This window comes from Geospiza fortis, unplaced genomic scaffold (assembly GCF_000277835.1).
Source record: "Geospiza fortis unplaced genomic scaffold, GeoFor_1.0 scaffold78, whole genome shotgun sequence".
NCBI classification, from domain to species: domain Eukaryota; kingdom Metazoa; phylum Chordata; class Aves; order Passeriformes; family Thraupidae; genus Geospiza; species Geospiza fortis.
In genome coordinates this window covers 1,024,542-1,048,690 of record NW_005054339.1, presented here as the reverse complement: position 1 = coordinate 1,048,690, position 24,149 = coordinate 1,024,542, and the positions used below count along the sequence as shown (strand labels likewise).

At 42.9% G+C, this 24,149-nt stretch overlaps 1 protein-coding gene across 1 annotated transcript in view; it reads left to right on the top strand.

Annotated features, from left to right (window-relative positions):
• Positions 1 to 24,149, top strand: part of MAPKAPK3 (MAPK activated protein kinase 3) — a 46,727-nt gene that overhangs the window by 9,757 nt on the left and 12,821 nt on the right. Inside the window, exon 3 of the mRNA XM_031058229.1 lies at positions 23,201 to 23,340. Coding sequence (XP_030914089.1) covers positions 23,201 to 23,340 — 140 coding nt within the window. The remainder of the gene's footprint in view (positions 1 to 23,200; positions 23,341 to 24,149) is intronic.

Below are 24,149 nucleotides of genomic sequence, written 5' to 3'. Positions count from 1 at the left end.
TGAAACCTGCTCTGTAAGAGCGACGGGGCGCAGCACGGTCGGGATGCACGGAGACGAGAGATCTCTGCAGCCAGGTCGTGCACTTGTGGTTTATTGCAAAGGGCCTGCGGGCAGGGCCCTGCTGGGAGCTGCCAGCCTCAGCTCGGAGCAGGCCCGAGAGGAGAGAGGGGTAGAGAGGATGAGAGGGTAAGAGCTGAAAGCATAAGAGAGTAAAAGGGGTAAGAGCTGAGAGAGTAAGTAAGTAAGAGCTAAGAATATAGAAAAGTAAGTAGGTAAGAGCTAAGAGAGCAAAGTTCCCGTTACAATACCATAAATCATCTTCTGTGTTGAATATTCTGATTCTCACTAGCCAGTCTAGTACAAGATACAAATCCTATAGCATTTACATACAGCCTGTAAGAATCACTGCATTACCATACTGTGCTACATTTTAAACCTTAAAAACTCCTCTTTGGACCCCTTCTGCCAAGCTAGCAGGGTCTGCTCTGACCCTTGGACCTGCCTGCTTGCAGAGGGTCTTGTTTCATCAAAAGGGGATTACCTTCAGCCAGCCACACCATTGTTTTCCCATTGTTCAGCAACTAAGGGATCTCAAAGCTTGCTTTCATTTCAATCTTGCTTATAGTTTCCATATTCTCAAAATCTTTTGCCAGGCAATCATATTTATAAGGCTTTCCTGTTTCATCCCCCCCAACACTGCTCCAATTAAACCTGCTTGGTTGGGTTTTCCAAGGCACCCATTTCCTTAGGGTGGGAACTGAGCCTCACTGCTATTGACCTTGGAATATTGCATTATTTAAAAGGAATTTCTAAAACACAGTTAACCTGTGAAATTCATTGCCCCAGGAGCTAAGAGGTTGTGATGCTGTGGAGATCTTGAAAGAAAACAGAGCTTCTCTGAGCATTTCAAATGTGAAGAAACCCCCTGTAGTTTTAATATACTGTACAAATTTAGCTCTGATCTTCCTGTTCCTGTTGTTACAACTGATAAACACAAAACTGTCAGGATAAATAATGAAAGTTTGAGCTTCAGAAGGCATATTATTGTTTCTCTTGTGTTAAATGTACTGCTGCTTCAGGGGTACAATATCCTCCTGTCTAAGGAGAGGGAAATGGAGCTGTGGCCTCAGCTGTGCTGGTGGCTGTGCCTCTGGGTAATGTCCATCCCTTGCACAATAGTTTAATGTTAAGGGTTTGTCTTCCTGGGCAATTTGTACTTGTCCAAGCTTGGGTGTAAACATAAGGTGAAATAGCTTTTTTGCAACAGCTATTCATATTTAGATCTTTTTTCCCCCGCCTTCTTCTGAAGGGCAGGGAGGAAGGTGCTTTATGAGACTTGGCCTGTGGAAATACAAACAGTGTAATGTTATTGGAAGTTCCTTTCAGGCACATTCTGCTTCTTATTTGTACATTTTATATGAATTAGGGTAAAACCTAACTGCTAAAGACAGTTAAAACCAGAAGCTGAAACTTCAGGCATGGGTAGTTAATACTTTAAACTGGCTTAAATATATGATGAAATCATGCACCCCATTGCAGATTTTAATTCAATTTTTGCATATCTGCTATTGGCTTTTAAAGGCTAAGCTTTGTATCTGGAACTTGGAATAGAATTGCAAACTACTTTGGGAGCTGGTTGTATTCTTACTCTTCATTTCAGTTTCTTAACAAGTATCTGGCTTTGCATCAGAGTTCATGGGATGTAAGTCATGCTTACAAAGGGCAAAATATCTGCACAGCTGTCTTGTGTACTGGAATTAGGTGGTTTTCCAGGTTTGTCATGTTTAGCTGGGAGGGTTTAAAGTTGATTTTTTATTTTAATGTTTGAAAACCTACAAAGTAGCATCTCTGAAGAGTGCAGGGAAGCAAACTGCCAAAGTGAGAGTGGCACATGGGGAAAGGTCAATTAATTTAGAAACAGTCCCAGTTCTGGTGGATTGGTATCAGGTAGGATTTCTCTCCAGTCTCTTAGGCCTGTAATAACTTTTTCCTGGTGCTGAGATGCTGTTGTTAAAGGCCTTGTGAAGGTGAAGGGAGTGTGAGGGTGACTTTCCTTTCCAGCTGGATTTCAGAATCCCTGCTTGCCAGGGTGTCTCTGCTGTGACTGTTGTGACTGCCTTGGCTTGGGCAGGCAAGTGTCTAACTCTGTGTCTGTTACTGGTGAAAAATGGGACAAGACACTCAAGATCTGCCAGAACTGACCTCTTGCTGCACTCAGAGGAGGAGAAAACAGCAGTATACATTATTGATAAAACACTTCATACAAGAGCAATTAGTTCTGAGTCTTTCCCACCTCTCTGCTGTCTGAATCAGTTGTGGAGGTGTGAGGGAGGGTGAATGCTGTGTTGTGTGCACAAAAGCCAAGTTTCCCAGGGAAAATATGGAAAAAGTTCTCCCAAGCGTTGGTTCAATGAAACATCCAACACAGCAGTAGTGATTTATTGTTAAATGTTTCTTGCTGTTTGTGGCAGTCTTCATTTTTGGCAACGTGAGGTAATTTCTGTGTAGGACTGCTTGGGTCTAAAACCAAACCAGGATTTTTCCTCTGTCCTGCCAGAAGGGAGCAGCTTTCACAGGAGGGCAGTTCTGGAGGAGGAGAATGGCTCAAGCTTGGAGCCTGGGCAGTCAGTGTGAGAAAGGGCTGCGGGACAGAAATCTCTGAGGGTAGTGTGGGAAAACATCCATGCTCCTGCTCAGTGTGGGGCTTCTCCCATGTCTTCTGGGCCATCTATCCCAAGCATCAAAGCTCATGAGGAGATTTGTGTTCTCTGGTTTTGTTTATGTAAACCCTAAATTTGACCACCTGAGGCCACTCAGGGAGCTGTGACTGTATTGAGTGCTCAAAAACTGCTTTCTGACTCAGTCATGCAAGTTCCAGATATTTATTTCTGCTTCTTGAGGATGCTGTGACTAGGCAGACCAAAAACAAAATTTCTGTCTTTTAAACTTGATCTTCCATCTGCATTTGAGCAAGTTAAAATAGGGATGGCTCGGTAAGGGGAGCAGTTGTTATCACCACTGGTCACCAACTTCTCATGTGCACAACACACCACCTTCATCACCAAGGAGCATTGCTCTGTTTTATATTAAAAATTAATAATATTAATGTGTCCCATCATCCCTTGGTTTCCTGCTGTGTAGAGGATTACCCGGAGGCTGCTGCTTGTCATTCCCCCTTTATGTGCACAAGAGCATTAAATGCTCTTTGCCTGAGATTAACACTGTTAATATATTATTAGTATAAATGTTCTGGTTTGTGTTGCTTCTAATTACCAAGGGCTCCTCACCTTCTCTGACGACCAATATCCTTTAAAGCTCCCAAGTCTGCCAGGTTTGGGTGTTTTTGCAAAAGAGCTCACCAGGATAGAACTCCCTCAGTTTCAACTTTTTAACTTGAAACCATTCATAGGAGGAACTTTTCTAATGCAGTGACCCTACTGAGAAATTAGGCTGCATTGAGGTGTCTGTTCAAGCCTTCAAATGATACTTAAACTTTAATTAAAAATTTAGTAAGACAATTTACGCTTTCATACCACATTTAATCTAAATCTGCAAGTTACTCATTGAAATACCTTCTACCTGTGGACTGTAGCAATCTTTAGATTCCTGTGCACATATTGTTATATGATAATACAGAATTCTTGACTGGTGCTTTGTATCTGCAGAGAGCAGTTGTGTCCCTGCTTCAAAACCTGTGGGGATTTTCTAATTTTCTGTTTACTTTTAGAAAATGGGTTCATTACATTTAGAAAGCACCTTCCTCATCACACAAATAGAGCCCTGTGCACGTTGGGAGCTGTCAGGGTGTGTTGGTCACTGAGACACCAGAAGCAGCGATCTCTCCCACTTTGGTGGGACTGCTGGCCATGAATGGTCCAGAGCTGACTGCCTGCTTGCTAGGGAGTATTTCTAGGGAGCCCAAAATCAGTATTCCTGGGAACTCTGACATCCTCCCCCTTGTTTGGGAGAACTTCATCTGCAAATCCTCGTGGGTTTGTGCTTTCATTCAGTTTATTCCATGCTTTTTAACTTTTTTCTTCTGTGTAATCAGAGCAGAAGTTGATTCCCTTCTCTTCCACCCCCACCTTTTCCTGCTATTCATTCTCTGGAAGAATTACAGTTTAACTACTGAATGTCAGTAAATGTCAACTTTTGCTTCCACCCCAAAACTTTAGAATTTTTATTAAAAATTATATGAGGGGAAAGTAATCTGTGAGACATCACTCTGTACATTTTTTCCCTTTTTCCCAAGTTCATTTAGCAGTCAATAAATAGAAATTGTAGTTTTCAAACATGATTAAATTTGCTACTAATTTTTTTTCCAAACTACTAAATTTGGTGTTTTCAATACTTAACTTTTTAAATAAGGCACCAAAAAAGAGAAAACGTAAAATTGCTTTTAAAATAAAACAAGGAATTTGCACTTGAACTTTTTCTGAGGTGAGATAGAACTGTATTATCTCTACCTTTTCTTTACAGTTCATATGCTCCCCATTCAGTGAGGCTTTTCCCCCTAATTTTATTTTATTTTTACGAGTTATATAGAAACATAAGCTCTGGTATATTATTTGCATGTTTCTTGTTTTCTGAAATCATGGACCTTGTTAGCTCAAAATAAAATACATTGGTTTGCCCTTTTTTCTTGTTAATATATATCTTTGTGTAAGAGCATGAGAGCCAAAATTTGTATTATTTAGAGAAAATGGAACAAATAATCATTAATTACTGAGAACTGTAGCCCACTAGAGGCTTGTTAGTAACTGCAAATATACAACAAACCCTAACTTGTAGGATGAGTAACTAAACCAAAAATGTTAGATGCCTTTCTGCCTTTTTCCTGAAAAGCCTATTGGAGTTTGCCTTGAATTGGGAGTTCAGTTTTGAAGCTCTATTTGTTTGCTCACTGACTGTGAAAGTGGAAGTCAGTAAGCATTTTGGGGAATACTCAGGCTTCTGTAGATTGTGTAAATGAAGGATATAGGAGAGGGGAGTCCCAGAGCAGATGGTGCTGCTGCCATTCCATGGAGCTGTGCTGTCTTTGTGTCTCTGACCCTCCAGTAACCCAAGGTTCTTCCATTTAACTCTGTCCCCATGAGGTCTGTGTTCCAACTTCAACATTTACATCTTCCTGTCTATCCACACAGGATTATATTTTTATGTCTTGAAATCTGCCAGAAATGAGAGTAGAAAAATGTGGATATATGAGGCTCTTATTCAGCAGAATATGCCAAAGTTTACCTGGTTATTTTGTTCAAGTGTTCCCATGGAAGACTTGCAGGAGCTATGAGGCACGTTTAGTATTTCTGCTGGTTGGCCAGAGTACTTTTTCCATGCAGTTGTTACCTTTCCATGCAGTGTTAGAAGGCTGGGGCAGCAGTGGGGAGTGTTCCCTGTGCTGTTTCCTTCCAGGCTGGGCTGTGAGTTGTGCTGCTCTGCACAGTGGCTGCAGAATTGGTCAAACAGTCTCAGGCTTCTTTAGTTTGATTGCATTTATTTAGAATTCTCTTCTTAAAATATAATGTGTTATTCATTGCCCCACAAGGAATGAAGTATGAAATAAGTATCTTCTAATTTCACCTGTTTTATTGATATCTTGAAATGGGAGAAAAAGAGGCAGCAAATTACTTACCCATAGACTTTGTAAGATAAAAAAAGTAAGGTACACAACAGATCTGGTATAGCCCAGTAGAACTGAGGAAAATAAAACTAAGTATAGTAGGGCTGAAAGACATGGAGATAATGACCCTTACTGAAAGAAGAGAACAATCAGATAAATGAGTTTAAGAATTATTGATTTTATTATTTCAGTTAAAATAAAACCAGAGTGGTAGAAAATTACTTTTTTTTTTAAGGCAGTGTAGTGGCACAATTTTGTGTAATATAATGCTGAAATGAAGATAATTCCTAGTTTTGATTATTGGATCAATCAGGCATTAATAAAGGTATCAAGTCTTTTATTCAAGTCTTTGATTCTTTACTATACCAGAAAAATTAGGCTGTATTTGAGCAAAGCAAATGAAGAAGTTGCAGTAAAAGATGCTGAGAGTTGTGTTAAGTAATTGATTCCTCTGCTTTTGTAAATGATTTTCAAGCAGAAGTATGAGGTACAGATTAACAACAGTAAAGTCATCAATACAATGTTACAAAATCAAAACAAAGTAGAAGGCATGTACTTCTCTAGAAGATGTGAGAAATAGGCAGAAGTAAAGTATTAAGCCTAATGCATGCAGATACTTGAGTTTATCCCTTCTGGGGATTAATTAATGACAGCACAGCAGCATTAAAGAAGTTAAGGAAGTTTCTATCAAGACCCTCCGTTATTTTTGGTGCATCAGGGTTGATCTGATTCACTGTAATAGTGCTGGAACCACTTAATGTGTGGATGGAACTGCCTTTGCAGCCTGCAAATCTCAGCATCAAGTGACAGATACTGCCTATCAAGGAAACATCAGCCATCTGAATTGTTCCAAAGCAGATCCTTCTGGATAAGGGGTGTTTGAAGGGAGAGCAGTGATGAAAGCTGAATAGATGTGGTTTGAAGACAGCATCAGGAAAAGGCATCTCAAAATGCTGATTACTTTCCTGATGTAATTAGCCTCTAGGGCAGTATCAGAGTTCATTGTGGAAAGAAACAAAAATAACCACCAAAGTCATTGTCCTTGCTCAGGCAAAATATCTGTAAGTTGAGAGAGTGGTTTATCTTGGTGAAGACATCAGATCTGTGACTAATGTGATAAATCTCGTGTAAAAAGAAAAAAAAATAGATGTCAGGGAAAATGATGCTATGGTGAGATCAATGCTATGAGTGCTCTTTGCAGGGAACTCCACTGTGCCTCTGCAAAGAGGCTGAATTGGGCTGGACCAAGAACTTTGCTTCCTGGTGGGATTGCCTTGGTCTGCATGGCCTCACACATCTCAGTACTTTGACAGATTTGAAGGATGGGTTTTCCTGTGCTGAGCTGCAATAGTTTTGCAGGAGTTGTTTGGGCAGAATTTTTTCAACCTTTCCAGTAATAAGACTAGAGGAAGAAGTTGTTTTGACTACATAAAATACAAATTTGGTGTCAGTAATTTGCCAGTTACTTGGATTTGGGGTTTATTGAGGGGTGAATTTTGTTCTGGGTGTGTCTTGCCCTGTCACCCTTAAAATCATCCCAAGTTCAGCCAAGTTCCAAATCTGTAATGATCAGTCTGCTCTCACATACACAAAGCTCCCTCATAAATAGCATTTTCCATTGGTAAATGGAGCATTCAGATGTAGGAGATGTCAGGATCTATGCTGTGTTTATACTTCTGACTATCTTGCACTCTATATTTTCTCTCTGTATTTTTCAGTGCAGACAAAAATATTGGAGTGATAAATGATTGATTTCAATAGCTGGTTTCGTTGTCCTTGTTCAGTGTATGGATTTCTCTATTTCAGGTTAGCTTAGACCTGCTCTGAAAACAGGGTTTGGGTTTTTGTTCATTTCCTCCTGGTTGTGCTTTGGGGTGTTTCCACTCTAATGCCTGGATCACTGTTATTTTCTCAACATGGCTTTAAGATGAGTTTGCATTGTCTCTACTTTGTGTATATGGAGCAGGTGAAGAGGTTAAACTTGTAACATTCCCCCAGATTTTGTGAGCTGCCTATGAAATATCTCAGATGAGGGTGGCTTGGTTTGGGTTCCCCCACAGCTACAGATTGCTCTTGAACTCAGTGGAGCTTTTCAAACCCAAGCTGTGCCCCAGCTGGGAGTGCCCAGGACTTTGGCAAATCCAGCTGCAGTCCAGGCCCTGGGAAATGAGGAGCAAGCAATTAGAGGGTACCTGTGGGGCTCAGCTGACTTCCTGAGCATTGCAGGAGACTTCAGCAAGAGCAGAATCCTCAGAGCAGCATTCAGCTGTGGTTAAACCACAAGAACCTTCTTTTTTATGCTGCACTTTGCAATGCCTGTGTGGAATGCAGAGGAGATGGGAGGGGCAGTTCCTGTCCCTGCATCCCTGCCTGCATCCTGACTGGCTTCAGGCTCTGCTCTGGTGTAAGGATGAAGTTAAAGGGGGAGGAATAGTGTGTAATAATATTGTGCTTAATACATACAAAGGGAGCAATATTCAGGTTACTCACCTGAATTAAGTACCTTAAGATTAAGCACCTTAATCATGAAGTTCACTAATGTAATAAAGGCTATTTTAATCGTATTATAAAATATGTATTTTGCTTTTGGTAATTATCACAAAGACCTGTTCTTAGCAAGTAGAAGATAGACAAATGGTTCTCTTTTTTTTTCTGCAACATTTTATTTATTATGTATTTATTGAAAGGGCATTAAATGGTTCAGAGAAAACAATTTAGAGAAACAGCAGAACTGATGGAATTGCTCAGTTCTGCTGTGTGCACAGAATTTATATTATTAGGATTTATTACAGTTTCTGTCATCTCTGTTGAAGATTGCCAAATAATTTATGCCAAAGCACCCCACTGCAGTAAAACGTGAGAAAGTGACATCCAAAGTCAGGTTTTGTCCCAAAAGAAGTCTGTGACCCACAAAAGGATCTGAGATTCCTGGCCCCAGTCTCTTAATGGCAAGAGCTTAGGCTCTTGACCAAGCCAGAGCAGTCCATGGGTTGCCTGCATGTAAATACATTATTGTGTCAGAAAATCCATTATGAAATCTTCCAGGCAGTTCCAGGCCATGAGCTGCAGGAATCTCGGGGTAAGTGGCACATGGAGAGAGTATCACAGCACAGCATTCAAGGAACACTGCTCAGGAGTTCAGTGGTGCTCAGGTTATTGTTGATGCTGCCATCAGTCCCTTCCAATAAAGCCTCACTGCTCTTCCTTTGTTCCTCTGAAGCCTTTCCAGTGAAAGCTGCAAGCTGGGCCTCATCTGCTTTACTGCTAACTGATTTATTTTAGTCAGGAACATGCAAAGATGATGACTCAGTTTTTTACTTCTTCACTTCTCTTTACAAAAGTTACCTCATTTGCCTGAACTGGATCAGAACTTCAGGGTTTTGAATTGCCAAAGCTTTTTCTACAGGTGCTTCTGTGTGTGCAGTGGTCACAAGACACACTGCAAATGGCTCTGGTGAAAATACACTGTACAGGCTGGGTTTCCATTCCAGTTTTTATTGGCCTGGCATTAGCCACTCAACTGTGTAAAAGAATATCAATGTATCTGAAAAATTTAATCATTTCTGGGGTTCTGGAACTGGCAGGTCTGTGTGCCCTGAGCAATGCAAGGGTCCTTTTTGTGATATTGCAGGAGAGAGGGAAGGCTCCAGGGAACAGAGGGAGGGAGATGTGGGATTGGGGATGTGATGCCTGCTCTCTTCCATGTCTTGAAGTGGTAGATACCACTGTGAATTGTGCACTAACTTTACCCAAATAATAAAGACTTGGAAACAAGATGTCTGAGCTAAAGGCACAATAAATAATAAATCCCCACTGAACACAAGAGATTATTGATAATAAGAAAATCTGTGGTGACAGCATTACAGGCAAAGAGCGTGGAGATGGGAGAGATAAGGTGAGGAATGTGACTGTTGACTGTGTGCCCTGGATTTTAGGACAGGCAAGAACAAATGTGTTTTGGAAGGTTTGCATAGTGAAAGGAGATAATGTTATCATATGTGACCTAGATGAAATCTGCGCTGAGAAATATTGCATGAATGTGCAACACTATAGACTATTTATAAATCTGTAATATTTACATTTGATGGTATCTCTGCAGAATGCAACCTTTAAATTTCACCTTTCAAGAGCCTGAGAGCACTGAGATTTAAATATATTTCTAGCTTTTTCTTCTGCCAGATATCTGTTTGGCTGTGTACCTCTTGCAAGGTATGTAAGACAACTGTGTGGTTGTATCCAGGAGAGCAAAGTTATTGCACACATTGCAAAACAGCCAGGAATTCAAGGCCATGGCCTGCAGAGTTGAACAGAGCTCAAAGGTGGGGAGAATTTATTTACAAGCTTCCAAAGACAAGGGCACAGTGCAGCTTTAAAAGTTGCAGCCAGACCTCTTTTGGGCAGAGCAAGAGGTAGGGTTGTGGTAAATGTAAAATTTCAAGTTTCCAGACATGTCTAAAGGAGCATGGTAGGCTCTGTGGCTCACTTCACTTGATTCACATTCTAGAATTGGTTTCTGTTTCATTTTTAGGTCCTCTAAATAATTGCTTAATTTGAATATGCAACTTTATTTTTTATAACATTATTTTTTGGTGCTATTCTGGGGTAGCCAGAATTTGGGTTGTGAAAAATAAGCACTTAGTCATTTGAGTTAAGCATCCAGACTTCAGTCCTGTTCCTGCAGCCAAACCTTATTCCATCTTTCTCAACGGGCAAGATAATTTTTCTTTCTGATTCAGAGGCTGAATCACCCTTTATTAGAAATTGCCTGGGTAAGCATGTTACAGAGTTATGAAGAGGCTTCACTTTCACAATCCAAATCCCAAGTTCTTGTGGTCTTTTCACAGAAGGTTCCCTGGGATATGTGAGTGAAGCAGAGATTTCTGTAAGAGTCCTTTGGGAAATAGCAGGAGTGTTTTCCCAGTAGTTCTTGCTGTGGCAGTGTATAATTTAGAAAGTAAATGCAGCTCTGGCCTGGCATCCCCTGAGAGTCCTGGGTACAGCTCTCTGCCTCTGCCACGCTGGTGAAGCTTGCCTTAGGGGTGTCTTCCTTCTACAGGCTCTCTTCTGAATCCCCCTCCCCCTGTAATGAATCCATGTATCCCTGAGGAGGTGTTCTTGCTAAGGCTCACCTTTTCTTTTGTTGTGTGACAATTGGTTTTGGAAGTACCCCCCTTAAAACTGAGCAGAAAATGGTACTGTGATTGCATGAAAACTTTATCAAATACAACAATTTGTATCCCCTGCACTAAGAAACACCCAGGAACTTTAAAAACTCTTCACAAGAAGTGAGAATAGCCATACCCTTCCCAAAATAGACATTGGTTCCCCCTCAGCTGGGCTCTGAGGAATTCAGGGCTATGTCCCTATTTTGCCAGCTTGTGTTTCAGGTGTGAAAACTGGGAGGCACTGCATGCTGTAGGCATGCAAAGAGTTCTCTGGAAGAGATGGAAGGACTCAGGTAGTGAAGTGGAAGACCCTCATCTAATTCAGGCAGAGCAAGGGTCTGGAAGGAGATTTCTGCAGCCAGACTTAATAGGCATTTGTGCATTATCTGATCTGGAAATCCAGGGTCCCTTGATGGTTTTCCGTGGTGGTTCTGTCCAGGACCTATGAATGCTTTTCTACCAATGTGGTGCATATTTTCATGTGGAAACTTCTAGTTTTGACTAAAATAGTTCTAATCTTGCAGTTGGAAATACAGATAGTGATAATTATGAATTCTGGCAGAGTACCCCCCCTATGTTCAAAATATCACAGCCTCTTAGTTTGGAATAGTCACTTCTAAGAAGAAACTGAGACTTCAGGAGTTGTGAGTTTTAATGCAGGAAGGTTTGAAAAATGTCTCCAGCTCCTGCAATAGTTGATATCATAATTTAGTATTAAGAAGTGTTTTGAAAGGGATCGGGTTTGATGACCTGGTTGAGCTCGCCCTGCAGAGCTGTGTGATGAGAACAATGTATCACTGTCCTGATGTTCTCTCCTTAGACCTTCAGGGGTTCTCCTCCCTCAGCCCGAGCAGAGCACTGGCTGTGGAGAAGCCTGTGGTGGCAGGGACACTGGGATGCTCTTTGGGGGTGGCCTCCTGCTGGGTGTGAGCAGCCCTTGTCACTCCCATTAGAGACTAATGGGGGCAGGAGGGTCAAACATCTGTCTAAATTTACAAACAAATGACCCCTCCCTTGGTTGTGAAATGGTGAAGATGGATCAAGATAGTTTCTAAAGGTTTTCAAAGCAGCCCCTGCTTGGGAAAGTGTTATATGGCCATTTATAAATAAACATAAAGCATTTTTGGTAATGGGAGAAGGATTAGCCCATGGAAGTTGAAATTACCACCACCTGACAGGCCTTGGACAAAATCCTGCATATTAAGCAGGTGTTATCCAGATCTTCTGGGGTGCGGCATGATGTTCAAAATCTGCAAATTCCCCTTACCCCTGCAGTCTCCACCTGGGGATCTGTCTTCCCAAGCAGAGGGAAGAGCATCATGGCTGAGTGCCTTCTTCCTTTGCCACTGCCTGCTGTGAAGTGTTGGAGCAGCTCAGTGGAGGGAGCAGCAGCTGCATGCTTGGACAATCTGTTTCCCTGTTAGCATGGCTTCAGTGCAGGGATGTTTTCCTGTTCCCCTGGTGGGTCACGTCCAGGAGAATGAAGCTGGATGAACACACATTGCCTCTGTGAAAGCATCACCTCAGGAGTCAGGAACACTTCCATGGGGCAGCTGTTTCCAGAGTATTGATGTTAGCTGGGAGCAGGCAGGTGGCTCCTGAGGCTCTTTTCTGTTGCCCCAGCTTTGTCACTCCCTCCTCCCCCTGCCTCAACCCAGACTCTCTCAGACATGCTGACTTGTGGAAGTGAGCCAACATTGCAGTGTACCACAGGCAGCTACTGCTGCAGGCAGAGGAGGGGGAGGACAGTGCCTTAAGAAAGGGAGATGGATATGCTTCAGCTTGGAAAGATGAAAAGGATCTAATTCCTGGAATGATTCTTGTTTTTCATCAGTGCTTTTGCTACATCCCATTTTTCTGACCCCTGTGCAGTCCTCTCAGCATGGTGCTGCTTTAGACGAGACATCAAAACATCAGACTTCCAAATATTCCTGAGATCCTCCTCCTCTTCCTTTTTCATGTACAGTCATGAGGCAGCCAACACAAGGCAGGAGGAGAGAGGAAATTATTCAGGAATGGGAAGGAAATGCTCCTGATTTTGGCAAAATAACACCCTTCCATTTAAGCTGCTCCTGCTCTGCTCTACCTTTGTGGTGTCTGATTGCTTCCTGTCAGCTGGCTGCAGGGAATGTGGACCATTCCTCTCTAACCTCTGTCAAAGAAATGGAACATGGATGTTGGGTAGGAGCCCTCTGCTCACACCTCTCACTCCATAGCATATCCTGGTACAGGGAAAATCTTTAGAGTAGGCAAAGTGGCTAAAAACTGAAATAAAGTGGGCAGCAAAATGGAAAGATATCCTCTTCCCTCGGGATGACTGGGGAAATAAAGTCTGCTTGCCTGGTGTAGCTGGAGCTGTGCCTCACCAGGAACAGGAGTTCTCAGCTATTGCAGGAGAGTCTCCAGGGCTTGGGTTCTCAGCCAGGCAGGGTGGGAGCCTGGCTGGGCTGGGCAGATGCCAGGATTGGATGGAGAAGGGGAGCTCAGGAAGCTGTGGATTAGTAGGATGGGGCATTTACCTGGTGGGGGGATCTTAGTTAATGCTGGCTGGCAGGGTGTTTAAGGTTTCTGAAGGGAAGTGTGAAGGAGTGTATGGCTTTGAATGAACTGGCAGATCCCAGCTGCGTTCCAAGAAGTGTTTTCCAGCATTGTGGATATTAAAGAGTACTTCATCAAGTAATGAGTTCTGTAAGGCATTAGCTGCTCCAGGAGTGTGCTGTGGGGCTTGAAAGGAAAGTCGTGCTGGGTTCTGCTGCCATTGTGACAAAGCAGAGCTGTAACCAGGGGTGGCTGAGCCAGTGGACCCAGCAAAAGCCATCAGTGAGAATTGTAACATAAATTACAGTTTTACTGCAGTGTCACTTGCCTGTGTTGATTCCATCTGTTGAATTCCCCCTCCCCCCAGAGTATTTTTCTTTTCTTTCCTTGCCTTTCCTGTGTAATGGTTTACTTAGCTTTAGAACATATATTCAGACAAAATAAGGACAAGAACTCTTGGGAGAACAATCTACTTTTTCTCTTAATGGCTTCCTTTGCATTTCTAGCTCTGCTGAATGCCGCAGAATTTTGTTTCTGTTCACAGGCACACTATTCTCTGTCATGTCGTGGCTGTACACAATAAGCAGTTCCAGGGATCTTTCTGCCTGGAGGACCATTAAGCTTCCATCCACAGAGCCATGGACTGAGTTGTGCCTTAAAAACAGATTCAGATCTTTGCTTGAAAATGCCAACGGCAGAGCTTGCACAGACACGAGTGTGAAAACACACAGCAGTGATTTGAAGCACGAAAGAAATCTTACAGATGTCCTTGCTGAAGGCTTTAGGGCTTTGTTTTATTTTTGCAGAGGAGTTAAGTTGCCACAGGTGACAGCTTTTAGGATTGAGTGTTTGATGTTGTGCTGGCCAGAGTCACTCCAGTGAGATTCCCATAACTGGGTCAAATCTCAGTGTCTCTGCTGCCAGAGATGTGGGGCTGCTGTCAGTGCCACTGATGTCAGGGACTTAGCAGGTCTTCCCTTAAACAAAGTAGATTAGCCCCATGGAATGGGAGAAGAAAGATTTGAGAGTTTTTTGTTTATTTCTGGGTCCTTTGGATGATTTAGGAGTACTGGAGACAGATGATGCAGTAGGAGAGAGACACTGCTTGGCCATGCGACAGAATGCACAAATGTGGGTGTAGAGGAAGGAGATGTCGAGGAAGAACAGCTCTGTCTGAGAAAGAGCTGGCCTGGGGTGGCACATTGCCAAGCTTTGCATGCATGGATGGCAGCCTGAAATTCATGTGGAAGGGGATGGGAAGTCAGCTAAAAGGGAGTTTAGGCGTGTGGGCAGTGGTATGACAGGACTATCTTGTTCTGAATTTCTCTGCCAAATGATGGGGCCGTGGAGGAGAGCAGGGCTGCAGGTGTAGGGGAAAGCTCTTTAAGGTGTCAGCTGTCCCAAAATGGGGCTGGTGTTCAGAGAAGGGTGGAAAGACAGACCCATGGCAAATGGCCACAGCAGGGATCCAGCAGGCAACCCAAAGATCCTCTGTCAAGGCCTTCCTGGGAGTTCTTTAGTGATTTTTCTTCATGACTGTAGTCACACATGCAAAAAATACAGAGAAAGGCTGGGGGACTGCTCAGGTTTCTCTCAGAGCTACTGTTATCTGTGGTTAATGAGATTAAACATGTTCCTCATTTCTGCTTCTACCTTGTTTAGTATTATCACATCTGTGTTAATTTTCATACTGCTGATTAGAACAAAGGCTAGGAAAGAGAACATCAGATTTAGATCTTCTCAGTGCCTTCTGCCACATCCTGCTCCAGCAAAGCTGTGCCATGGCTTACCAATGTTGGTATCATGGCCCTGCTGTCTCACACAGGCAGTACAGGTGATTTTCATGGCAGTTAGAACCGAAATTAGAGCCCTCAGAGTAAAATCTATATTTGCTCTTTCCCCTTCTTTCTGTGGAAAACGTGTGTAGAATGTCACCACTAGTTAGGTATGCTGTAAAGGAGTTTTGATTTTATTAAAGAATAACAGGTTTAAGACAAAAATATAGCAAAATATACCAGAAATGGCATTATTGGAAGCAGGGGGCATTAGGGATGGTTTAAATGGAGCTGAAGAACTGTGACTGTCAGTGCAGCATGTACAAGCATGTGAGACAGAGGGTCAGGCACGTTCCAGCCCATTTCATGGCCACAAAAAGTGCTGGTGTATTCTGGAGGTATTGCTGCATCAGTCATTGCACAGAAGAGCATCAAAGGTAAGGAAATACAACTGGCACTTCAGAAAATAGAGTTTTTTGTGATGGCCGTAGTTCTTGTGGAAGTCTGTATCTCAGTCTCAGACTGGCCCCAAGACAACTGTGAGTCCTGGACAGGCAGGATGTGTCCCCTTTGTGGGAGATTTCACTTTGGCAGGTGTCAAAACTGTTTGCTATAGGGTACATCTCAAAGTTTTAAATGATCCTTTATTTGCTTTCATTCAAGGCATAAAGATCTTAGACATCTGGAAGATCAAAACTGTAGTCTTGAATTTACTTTAGTGTTCTATGAAGAGCTAAAGTCACAGCAGAGGGAAAGTTTGATTGGCTGAAGATGTGAGGAAGTGCCACAGTGTTTTGTACTGCTGCAGTTTTCTTACACTGCAAAGTTTCACAAGCAAGGTTCATTCATTTTGCTCAGCCAAGGATTGAGCTGTATAAATTACTGAAGCCAAGTCAGCTGACTCCTTGTTATCAGAATTTATGAACTCATGGCTGGCAGGAGTGAAGTTTGTGTTGAGGGGTGGGTTTGTGTTTTTCTTTTTTTTCCTCTTTTTTCCTTTCCCTTTTCAAAGGCAAACCTCCTATCAGACACTTGAGTAAAATTACAAGGTAAGAAATGTCATAATTTTCAGCTGGGATTTTAGATTTCCTTTTCCTCAATTTGGAAATTTAGGAAGAGTGAAAATAGTGGCAGAGCTAGAGATTATTTTATTTTGATCACAGATTAGCATGTCTGGGTTTTGGAAAGGGCTTTACAGCAGGTCTCCCCAGCTGCTGAATATTGACTGCAGGTGTTGAATGCAGTTGTCAGTGCTGGCTAAACAGCATTTTGTTGTAGAAATTGTCATCAGGAGAAGGTAGAGAGAAGAGCTGATTTTTAGGCATTCTTGTACAAGCAAGGGTTGGAGGATGTTCCTGTCTGGTAGCAGCATGTTAGTAGCTGTTGGTGATTTATTTTTCTTCTAAAATCCGTTTGCAGTGTTTTGAATACAACAGAAGCCACATGCAGCTGGTTTGTAGCCTGTCACAACTGAGAAAAGCTGGAATCTTACAGTGCCAGTAGGAATATTTTTCCATCCACACAGAACAAGCACAGTATTAAAATACAAAGTAATATTATGGTTCTAGCAAAATACATAGCATGCTTTTTATTTAAATCTCTATATACCCCATGGTGTTGAATGTACCATTGCATGTGTTTGGCACTGCAGTTGAAATACATTCATGTAAGATTATCAGAGTATCAGGAAAGTCACTTTTCTTTGTGGGCATTTTGGCTCATTTTTGTGCTTCCTTTTATGTCAGCCTCACATGTGCAAGGGGATACCTTTGAAATGTATCCTGGCCCCCAGCCTTGCCATTTCAGCTTCATTCCCTGTATCTCTACTAACGTTTATGAGCAAAGACAGCTGACCTTTGCAGAGTGAATGGCTAGTTGCATGTGTAATTAGAGCATTAATAGTGCTATGTCTCATTTATTTACCTCAGGTTGTAGAGTCATAGCGAAGGCCTGGTGGTGACTCGAGTACTGCTACAATAAATAAAATTCAGAAACCACACCAAAGTTATTTTTGAGAGACCTGGTTGATTCACTGCAGGAGAGAGGCTTGGAGCAAAATAATATTTATGTGGTGTGTGCTCTCTGGGGATGGAGAAACAAGAGTGAGCAAAGTTCTTCAGCAGACTTGCTGTACATCCAGTGCTCAAACTCTTAGAAGAAAAAGAAAAATCTCTCTGTTAAACTGTTCTTTTTCTCTTTGTCCATCCCACTCCTTTCTCCTGTTTTCCCCTTACAACATGTGTGTAAGGAATTTGAGGTGGGGTGTGTCAGCAGGGAGCTGATTTCAGCGTGGCTGACTCCACGTGCAGAGAATCCTCCCCGAGTCCTTTGCACTTTGGCTTGGGCTGGCAAGGCCTCAAAGATCTGCTGCAGCTTCTGCCATTTCCAGGAGTAGCTGAGTAGAGACTGGAAGAGTGGAGGGAAGAGGTGGATAGAGAAAGGCCCTTCAGTGCAGGCAGTACAACCCTGACACTCAGTAGGTGAGGGAAAGAATTCGATACCGCAGGCAGGAGTGATGGAAAATTGTGCTACTCACTGTTGTTCCTATTGTTAGCTTGGAGAAGCCCACCTTTGGGACTGGCTGTCTGTCTGAGCCCCATGGAGAGGCCAGGGAATGCTGCCTTGGCCAGCTCTGCAGGAATTGGGATGACAGTTTTGTTTCAATGAAGCCTCCAAGCAGGTTTAATTTCCAACATCCCAAGCAGGATTTGGAATAACAGCAGAAAAGTGAAAGGTTTACAGGTGACCCTCTACCTGTGCCTGCCCTGGTTTTAGCCCTTAGACTGATGCTTCAGTGCTAAATAATTCCAGCAGAAGTGTATTGTGTTGCTTTCATTTTAAAGAGCAGAATGGGTTCTTTCTTGGAGGTTTGCAGGAGTGGATTCCCACTCGCTGCCATTGCAGGCACACTCATGGCTCGTGCTGCAGCTCCACTGACGGGCACTGCTGATGTGTGAGGAAGGAAACCTTGACCATTTCAATTCCTTGAGTGCTCTAACACAAAGGATGGCTTTATCCCTTCTGAAGAGACCTAGAAACAGATAAAGATTATTGACGTTGAATTAGAAGATATATTGGAAATAATCAGGATGTAATGAAAGACAAAACATCCAAGGCCATACTGATAGCTCTTTTTTCTTTCCTTTTTTCTTTTTTTCCCCCCTTTTCTTTTAGTAGCACAGGGGAAGGAGGGGATAAAAGAAACATTATCCAAGCCTTTTTTTGCCATCTACCCCTCTTGAATAAAAAATGACTGGAAGAACTGCTCTGCTGCAAATGGTGTCAGGTTCTGTGCATCAGTGTGAATTCAGTTCCCAAGGCTTATTTGTAGGACTCAGCATTTTTGTAACAGCCACACACAAAGAGGAAAGCAGGCAAAAAGCCCCTACATTTAGACCCTTAGACCTTTTATTTCCCAGCTAGAGACTTAAATAAGCTAGATATAAGTGCCTATATGTCAGTATTGCATGCTGAGGAGCCTTAGGACTGAAAATTTCTTCAGGTTCCATTTCTGTTTTAATAATGGGAAGCCTTCCTGTGAGGAAGATAGCAGAGAGATTATAAAACTGATAGTCTTGTGAAGAGGAGTTCAGATTCTGAAATTGGTGCATATAAGGAAGACATGGTTGCAGTGTCAGATGCTGCTTTGTTGTAGCACATGGAGTAGATGAGAACAGAGCCTGTAACACTTCTAATCCAAGCACAGAGCCTGTTTGGAACTAGGAAGAACTGCTGAAGTTTAAAGTAAATAAAAAAGCATAGTGGAGGTCTTAATCTCCTATGTAGGGAGCAGATAGCAGGTCTGACAGGAATTTGTGTAATCTGGTAGTGCATATTAAAGAGAAAGTCACTGAGAAGTGGTTGTTTCCTGTCCTCAGCCTGTTCCCTACCCATGCCCATGGATGTCTTCCCTCTCAGTTGTTACAGTTTCAGAGTCCAGAAGATCATTTGGCACTCCCTGGAGCCCTGAGGTTATTTCCTGTATAGATCAGACCATTAAGGTATGAGGACTCCTGCTGTCCTTCCTTGTGTACACCACACTGAATCAATGGAAAAGCTAATAGAAGATACTGTGTCACTCTTTCTTTTTCGTTTTCTTTTTCGTTTTCTTTTTCGTTTTCTTTTTCGTTTTCTTTTTCGTTTTCTTTTTCGTTTTCTTTTTCGTTTTCTTTTTCGTTTTCTTCCTTTTCCTTTTTTTCTATCAAAAAATCCTGCAGTTTAGAATTTGTTTGGCAGGTGCTCCCCAACCCCAGCAAGGCCAATGCCCCAGAATAAGAGTTCAGGCCTCCCTGCACTGTCCCAGCCCTGAACTGGCAGCACATCCTGGAGTGTGTGCTGGCATCTGCCCTCTTGTTCCTCAGGAACAGCCTGAGCACTCCCACTGTGCTGCTCTCTTTCCTCTTCAGCTTTTTCAGATATTGAGGACAGTTGTGTGGATCGCATCCTGTACTTCCCTACCTTCCATCCATCACCCCACTTTTGGTGACCTCCCTGTTTCATCTGCTGCTTTTAGGCAGTGCTTTGGTGATGCTGAGCTCCAGCAAAACTCCAATTTTGTACTGAGCAGCTCCTGATGCAAACTGTCTTGTCTGACCACACACTCATGGAGTTGTGCAAATGCTGCTGTGCTTTGTGTCATCTGGGCTCATGAGAAACTGGGAGCTGGAGCATTTCTCTTGGGGTTTGTGTGCTTTTGAAATTGGGCTGTTCATGGTCCTGCCCACAGCCTATGGTGACATGCTGTGACTCAGCTGAACCCTGAGGGAGCTTTAGGGCAGTGACTGGGGGCTCCTGTGGGCAAAGCTGCTCTTCCCTCAAACCAGCAGCACTGGAAAACTGATCTGCAGTTCTGGGTTTGTTCACAACTGCCTCTGCACTTTTGTACAATGTCGGGGAACCTGGCTGAAGTCTTATCAAAGCTATTGCAGCAATAGAAGTATAGTTGCTCTTTGGGCTAAGGAAGATGGCAAAATATCCATTTGGGTTCTTTGCAAGTTTGTGATATTTAATCACAAGTCTAAAATTTTAGACTGTGTTTCTAAATCATCACCTAAATTTTGCAGAAATTGGTGCTTTCAACCCTACACAGCTTTCATTTTACAAGTGTCTGTGTCTCTAAAATGTCTTAAAAGATACAGTTCTGCCTTCCAGTTTTAGACATAAAGAGAAGATTTAATTTATTTTTGAAGTTCAGAAGGAGAAATCCAAAGGTTAACAGTTGGTTGGTATATCAGATGTTACTTGGTATGTGTATGTGCTCTTTATTTTTGAATTTCCCTTTCTCTGCTCCTCCAGGTGTCATCTTGACATGAGTGCATTCAATCTTGGCACGAAAAAGTGTACAAAACTTACTTGAAGTGTGGAGAAAAGAAACTGCAGCATCCTTGTGTGCATCCAAATGCTTGTAAAAGCTTTTCAGAGAGGGAGAATTGAATTCTTTGAAGCAGTTTTCATAAGCACTTGGTACAAACCTGAAAAATAGCATCTCTGTGCCCTGTGCAAGCACAGTAGACACAGATGATAGTGCAGTTACATTAGTATAGAGAATGGGAATGTCTGATCAGTAGCACAGGATAGAGGAGAAGCTTTTGGAAGCATCCTGCTCAGAAGTGGCATTAATCCAGTCATATCCAAACAATGAACACTGTAAGGCCTGGTTAGTCCTGAGGGTGTTTGGCCTTTATTGTGGCACATGTAATTTAATGAACTTTTGCAGAGACCTCTAGGCAACAGCCCAAACTCAGAAGGGCAGAGGGGAAAATTCTGATGGACAGTCCTAGTGAGCTAGAGCCCAGTGGCTGTGAAGGAAAGGCTGCTGAATGGGCTGATGGCTGAAAGAAGCAAAGCAAGCACACTTGGACTCACTAGCAAGCTCTTTGTCCAAATTGGAGCCATCTCTCTCTTGAGGAAGTTATTTCTGTTGGAAATGAGGCCAGAGCCAGGCTGGAGCAGGAAGGAAGGGGCAGACAGTGATCCCCAAGGGCGTGCTCTGGGTGCACAATGACAGCCCTGCAGAAGGAGCTTGGCTGCCAGGGCAGTGCTGTTGGCCAGAGAGTTCCTGCAGCCCCTGCTCTGCTGGAAATCTGGAGCTGTGCAGGAGCTCTGGGGCCAGGGTGGGCTCAGTGGAGCTGCACACTCGGCTGCAGGGCCAGCTGCCCTCCTGAGCCCACTTGTCCCCTCCTGCAGCCTTCCTGTGCTTCACAGAAAACCAAAAATGTGCCCTCAGCAGAGGAGCACTTGTCACCCTGTTCCTGGCCTGGAAGACAAGCATTTACCCTCCTTCCAGTCATTCCCAAGCACTTCCCCAGCATTGTATGAAGGGCTACAGACCTTTCCTGCCATGTTCCTTTGTCTGCTCTGCTGAAAGGGATGCTGAAGCAGCAAAGAAGTGTAAGATTTTCTTTCCCAGTGATGTAAATTGTCTGTATTGAAGTCAATAAAGAAAACAGAATTTGCATCTTCCTTCCTGTGACCTTTCAAAAACGTGTTGGCCTGTATTGAAGGTGCCTGTGACACCATTTGTGTTTAACTTGGCTATTGGATGGGAGCAGTTTCCTACTCTGAGTCATAGGTCCCTAATGACAGGTTACATGTCAATTCTTGTTTTCAGCAATTATCATGCACTTGTGTTTTCACTGGAACCTAATAGCAAATGTGAGTAAAAGAGCTTCAGGCTAAGGCCTAATAGTCATCAATGATACTTTTTATTTGCCTATCTGAAAACAGTTGTTGTGAGCCTTTTCTAACATAAATATATCAGAGGTGGTTGTTCTTTGCTTGTTTTTTATTCTGTTTCACTACATTTAACAATGCTTTATATAGCATCAGTTTTGTTGCTGCTCCATCATCACCATGATTATTACCATAGGGCATACCCTCTCCAACTCAGATCACAGCTGCATTGTGCAGGAGCTGTACAAATGTGCAGTACAGGGAGGGTCTGTCACAAAGTGTTAGTGCTGTCTGGAGAGCTGAGGCAGAGAGGAGCAGGCACGATTCAGCAATGTGCCCCTACTGCACAAAGCTCACTTGTGGTGTTGGGTAGAGAGCAGTGATTCAGACAGCAGGGGACACACTTCTTGTGCAGAGGTTGCAGGATCAGGAGGGATGAGCTCTTGCTGCACTTCTAGAGATCAGTGCCTTTAAAATAAACCAGCCTTGCATGTGACATGAAAAAGTTCAAGCATTGAGATAGCCAAAGGTCCTTTTCTTACCTTGGTGGGGTCGGAAGTGTGTGTAATATTTAAGGAGCACATTCAGAGTCACTGTAAAAGTCTTCATTGTTTCAAATCTCACTTAATTTACACTGCACCCAGGATTTGCACTGCACCCACCTGGAAGTCTCTTCTCCCAGCAGCTGGGGGAAGGTGGGAGAGTTATTGTCCTTAGCAGGGGGATTCTGTTTAAAAGTTTTGCAAACACATAAGAAAAATTTGCTGCTTTCCATCTAGAAGTGGGTAAGATAGACCTGTCTCCATCTCAGGTTCAAAATCCCTCCTTGTGACAGTGTTCACAGGGGTCTTAGGATGAGGGAAGAGATGAGAATGTTGACTCCATGTTTCAGAAGGCTGATTTAATATTTTATGATATATATTATATTAAAACTATACTAAAAGAATAGAAGAAAGGATTTCATCAGAAGGCTAGCTGAGAATAGAAAAAGAATGATAACAAAGGCTTGTGACTGACTGAGACAGTCCGGACAGCTGGACTGTGATTGGCCATTAATTAGAAACAACCACATGAGACCAATCACAGATGCACCTGTTGAATTCCACAGCAGCAGATAATCATTGTTTACATTTTGTTCCTGAGGCCTCTCAGCTTCTCGGGAGAAAAAATCCTAAGGAAAGAATTTTTCAGAAAATATCATGGCTACACCTCCTCACTGTCATTCAAGGCCCTTCCAGCTCTAAGGGACCAATTGTTTCTGTATCCCTCAGTCTAACAAGCTGGACAGCCCAGAGAAGGTGAAAATGTCATGATGCATTCTCATCCCGTGGCTGGAGAAGGTTTTCTCATGTGGAGCTCATCTCTGAGGTTGGTGCCAGTTGCAGCAGGGTGATGATGCCTGGCTGACTTTGCTCTCTGCTCTTTCTCCACAGCTCCTGTACGACAACCCCAAGGCGCGTCAGGAGGTCGAGTATCACTGGAGAGCCTCGGGGTGCCCTCACATTGTCCATGTCCTGGATGTGTATGAGAACATCCACAATGGCAAGAGATGCCTGCTCATTGTCATGGAATGGTAGGGACCAGCAGCAGCCCCTCACCAGGCACTGCCTGTGGAGGGATGGAGGGAGGAGGAGAATGTGTTGGCTCAGGTGGCACTTGGGTGATTTCTCAGCAGCACAATTTTGGCTTGCACAGGAAATCTCTTGTTCCCTTTATGGAACTGATAAGGAAATGTGCAGCTGCTCCAGCCATCCTGTGTGCTGGAAGAATGAGGAACCTTTACCAGAAAATAAATTTTCATTGTGCTCCATAGCAATTGTCCTCATTAAAGCTGACTGATTAATACACCTTTGAAAGATGTCTCTACCAACACATTCTGCTTTTGTTGTGAGCAGCTTGCAAGTTCAGATGTAAATCCAGTGATCCAGTGTGATCGGTCTTGTCATAACTACTTTGACTCTAACTTTCCCTCTTCTCTCCCTAGTCTCCAATACTACAGTTACTGTCCTTTTTTCACTGAGGACAAATTAATAATTATTTTAGATGTCTTTGCTTCTTTCTTTTTCTTCCTCTCCACCCTTTACATGAAACAAAATTGACAGCCTCCCAGTGCCAGCCTATCTGACTGCCCATCTTTGTGGGTCATGTTCCCTATGACAGGGTCCCTTAAACTGAAAGCATCAAAACTCCCTGGTCTTATTTTTTTTCTATTTATTCCATATCAGAATGAGTTTCTGAATTGATGTGAGTGTGATGTTTAGGAAGCACTGGCATAGGAGGCAGCCTGTAATCTTTATCTGTTCCTGCTGTGATTCCATGAGATTATATGGATGCACAGTCAGGTGTTAATTTTGTCCTTTCTGCTAATATAAGGTGGGGTTT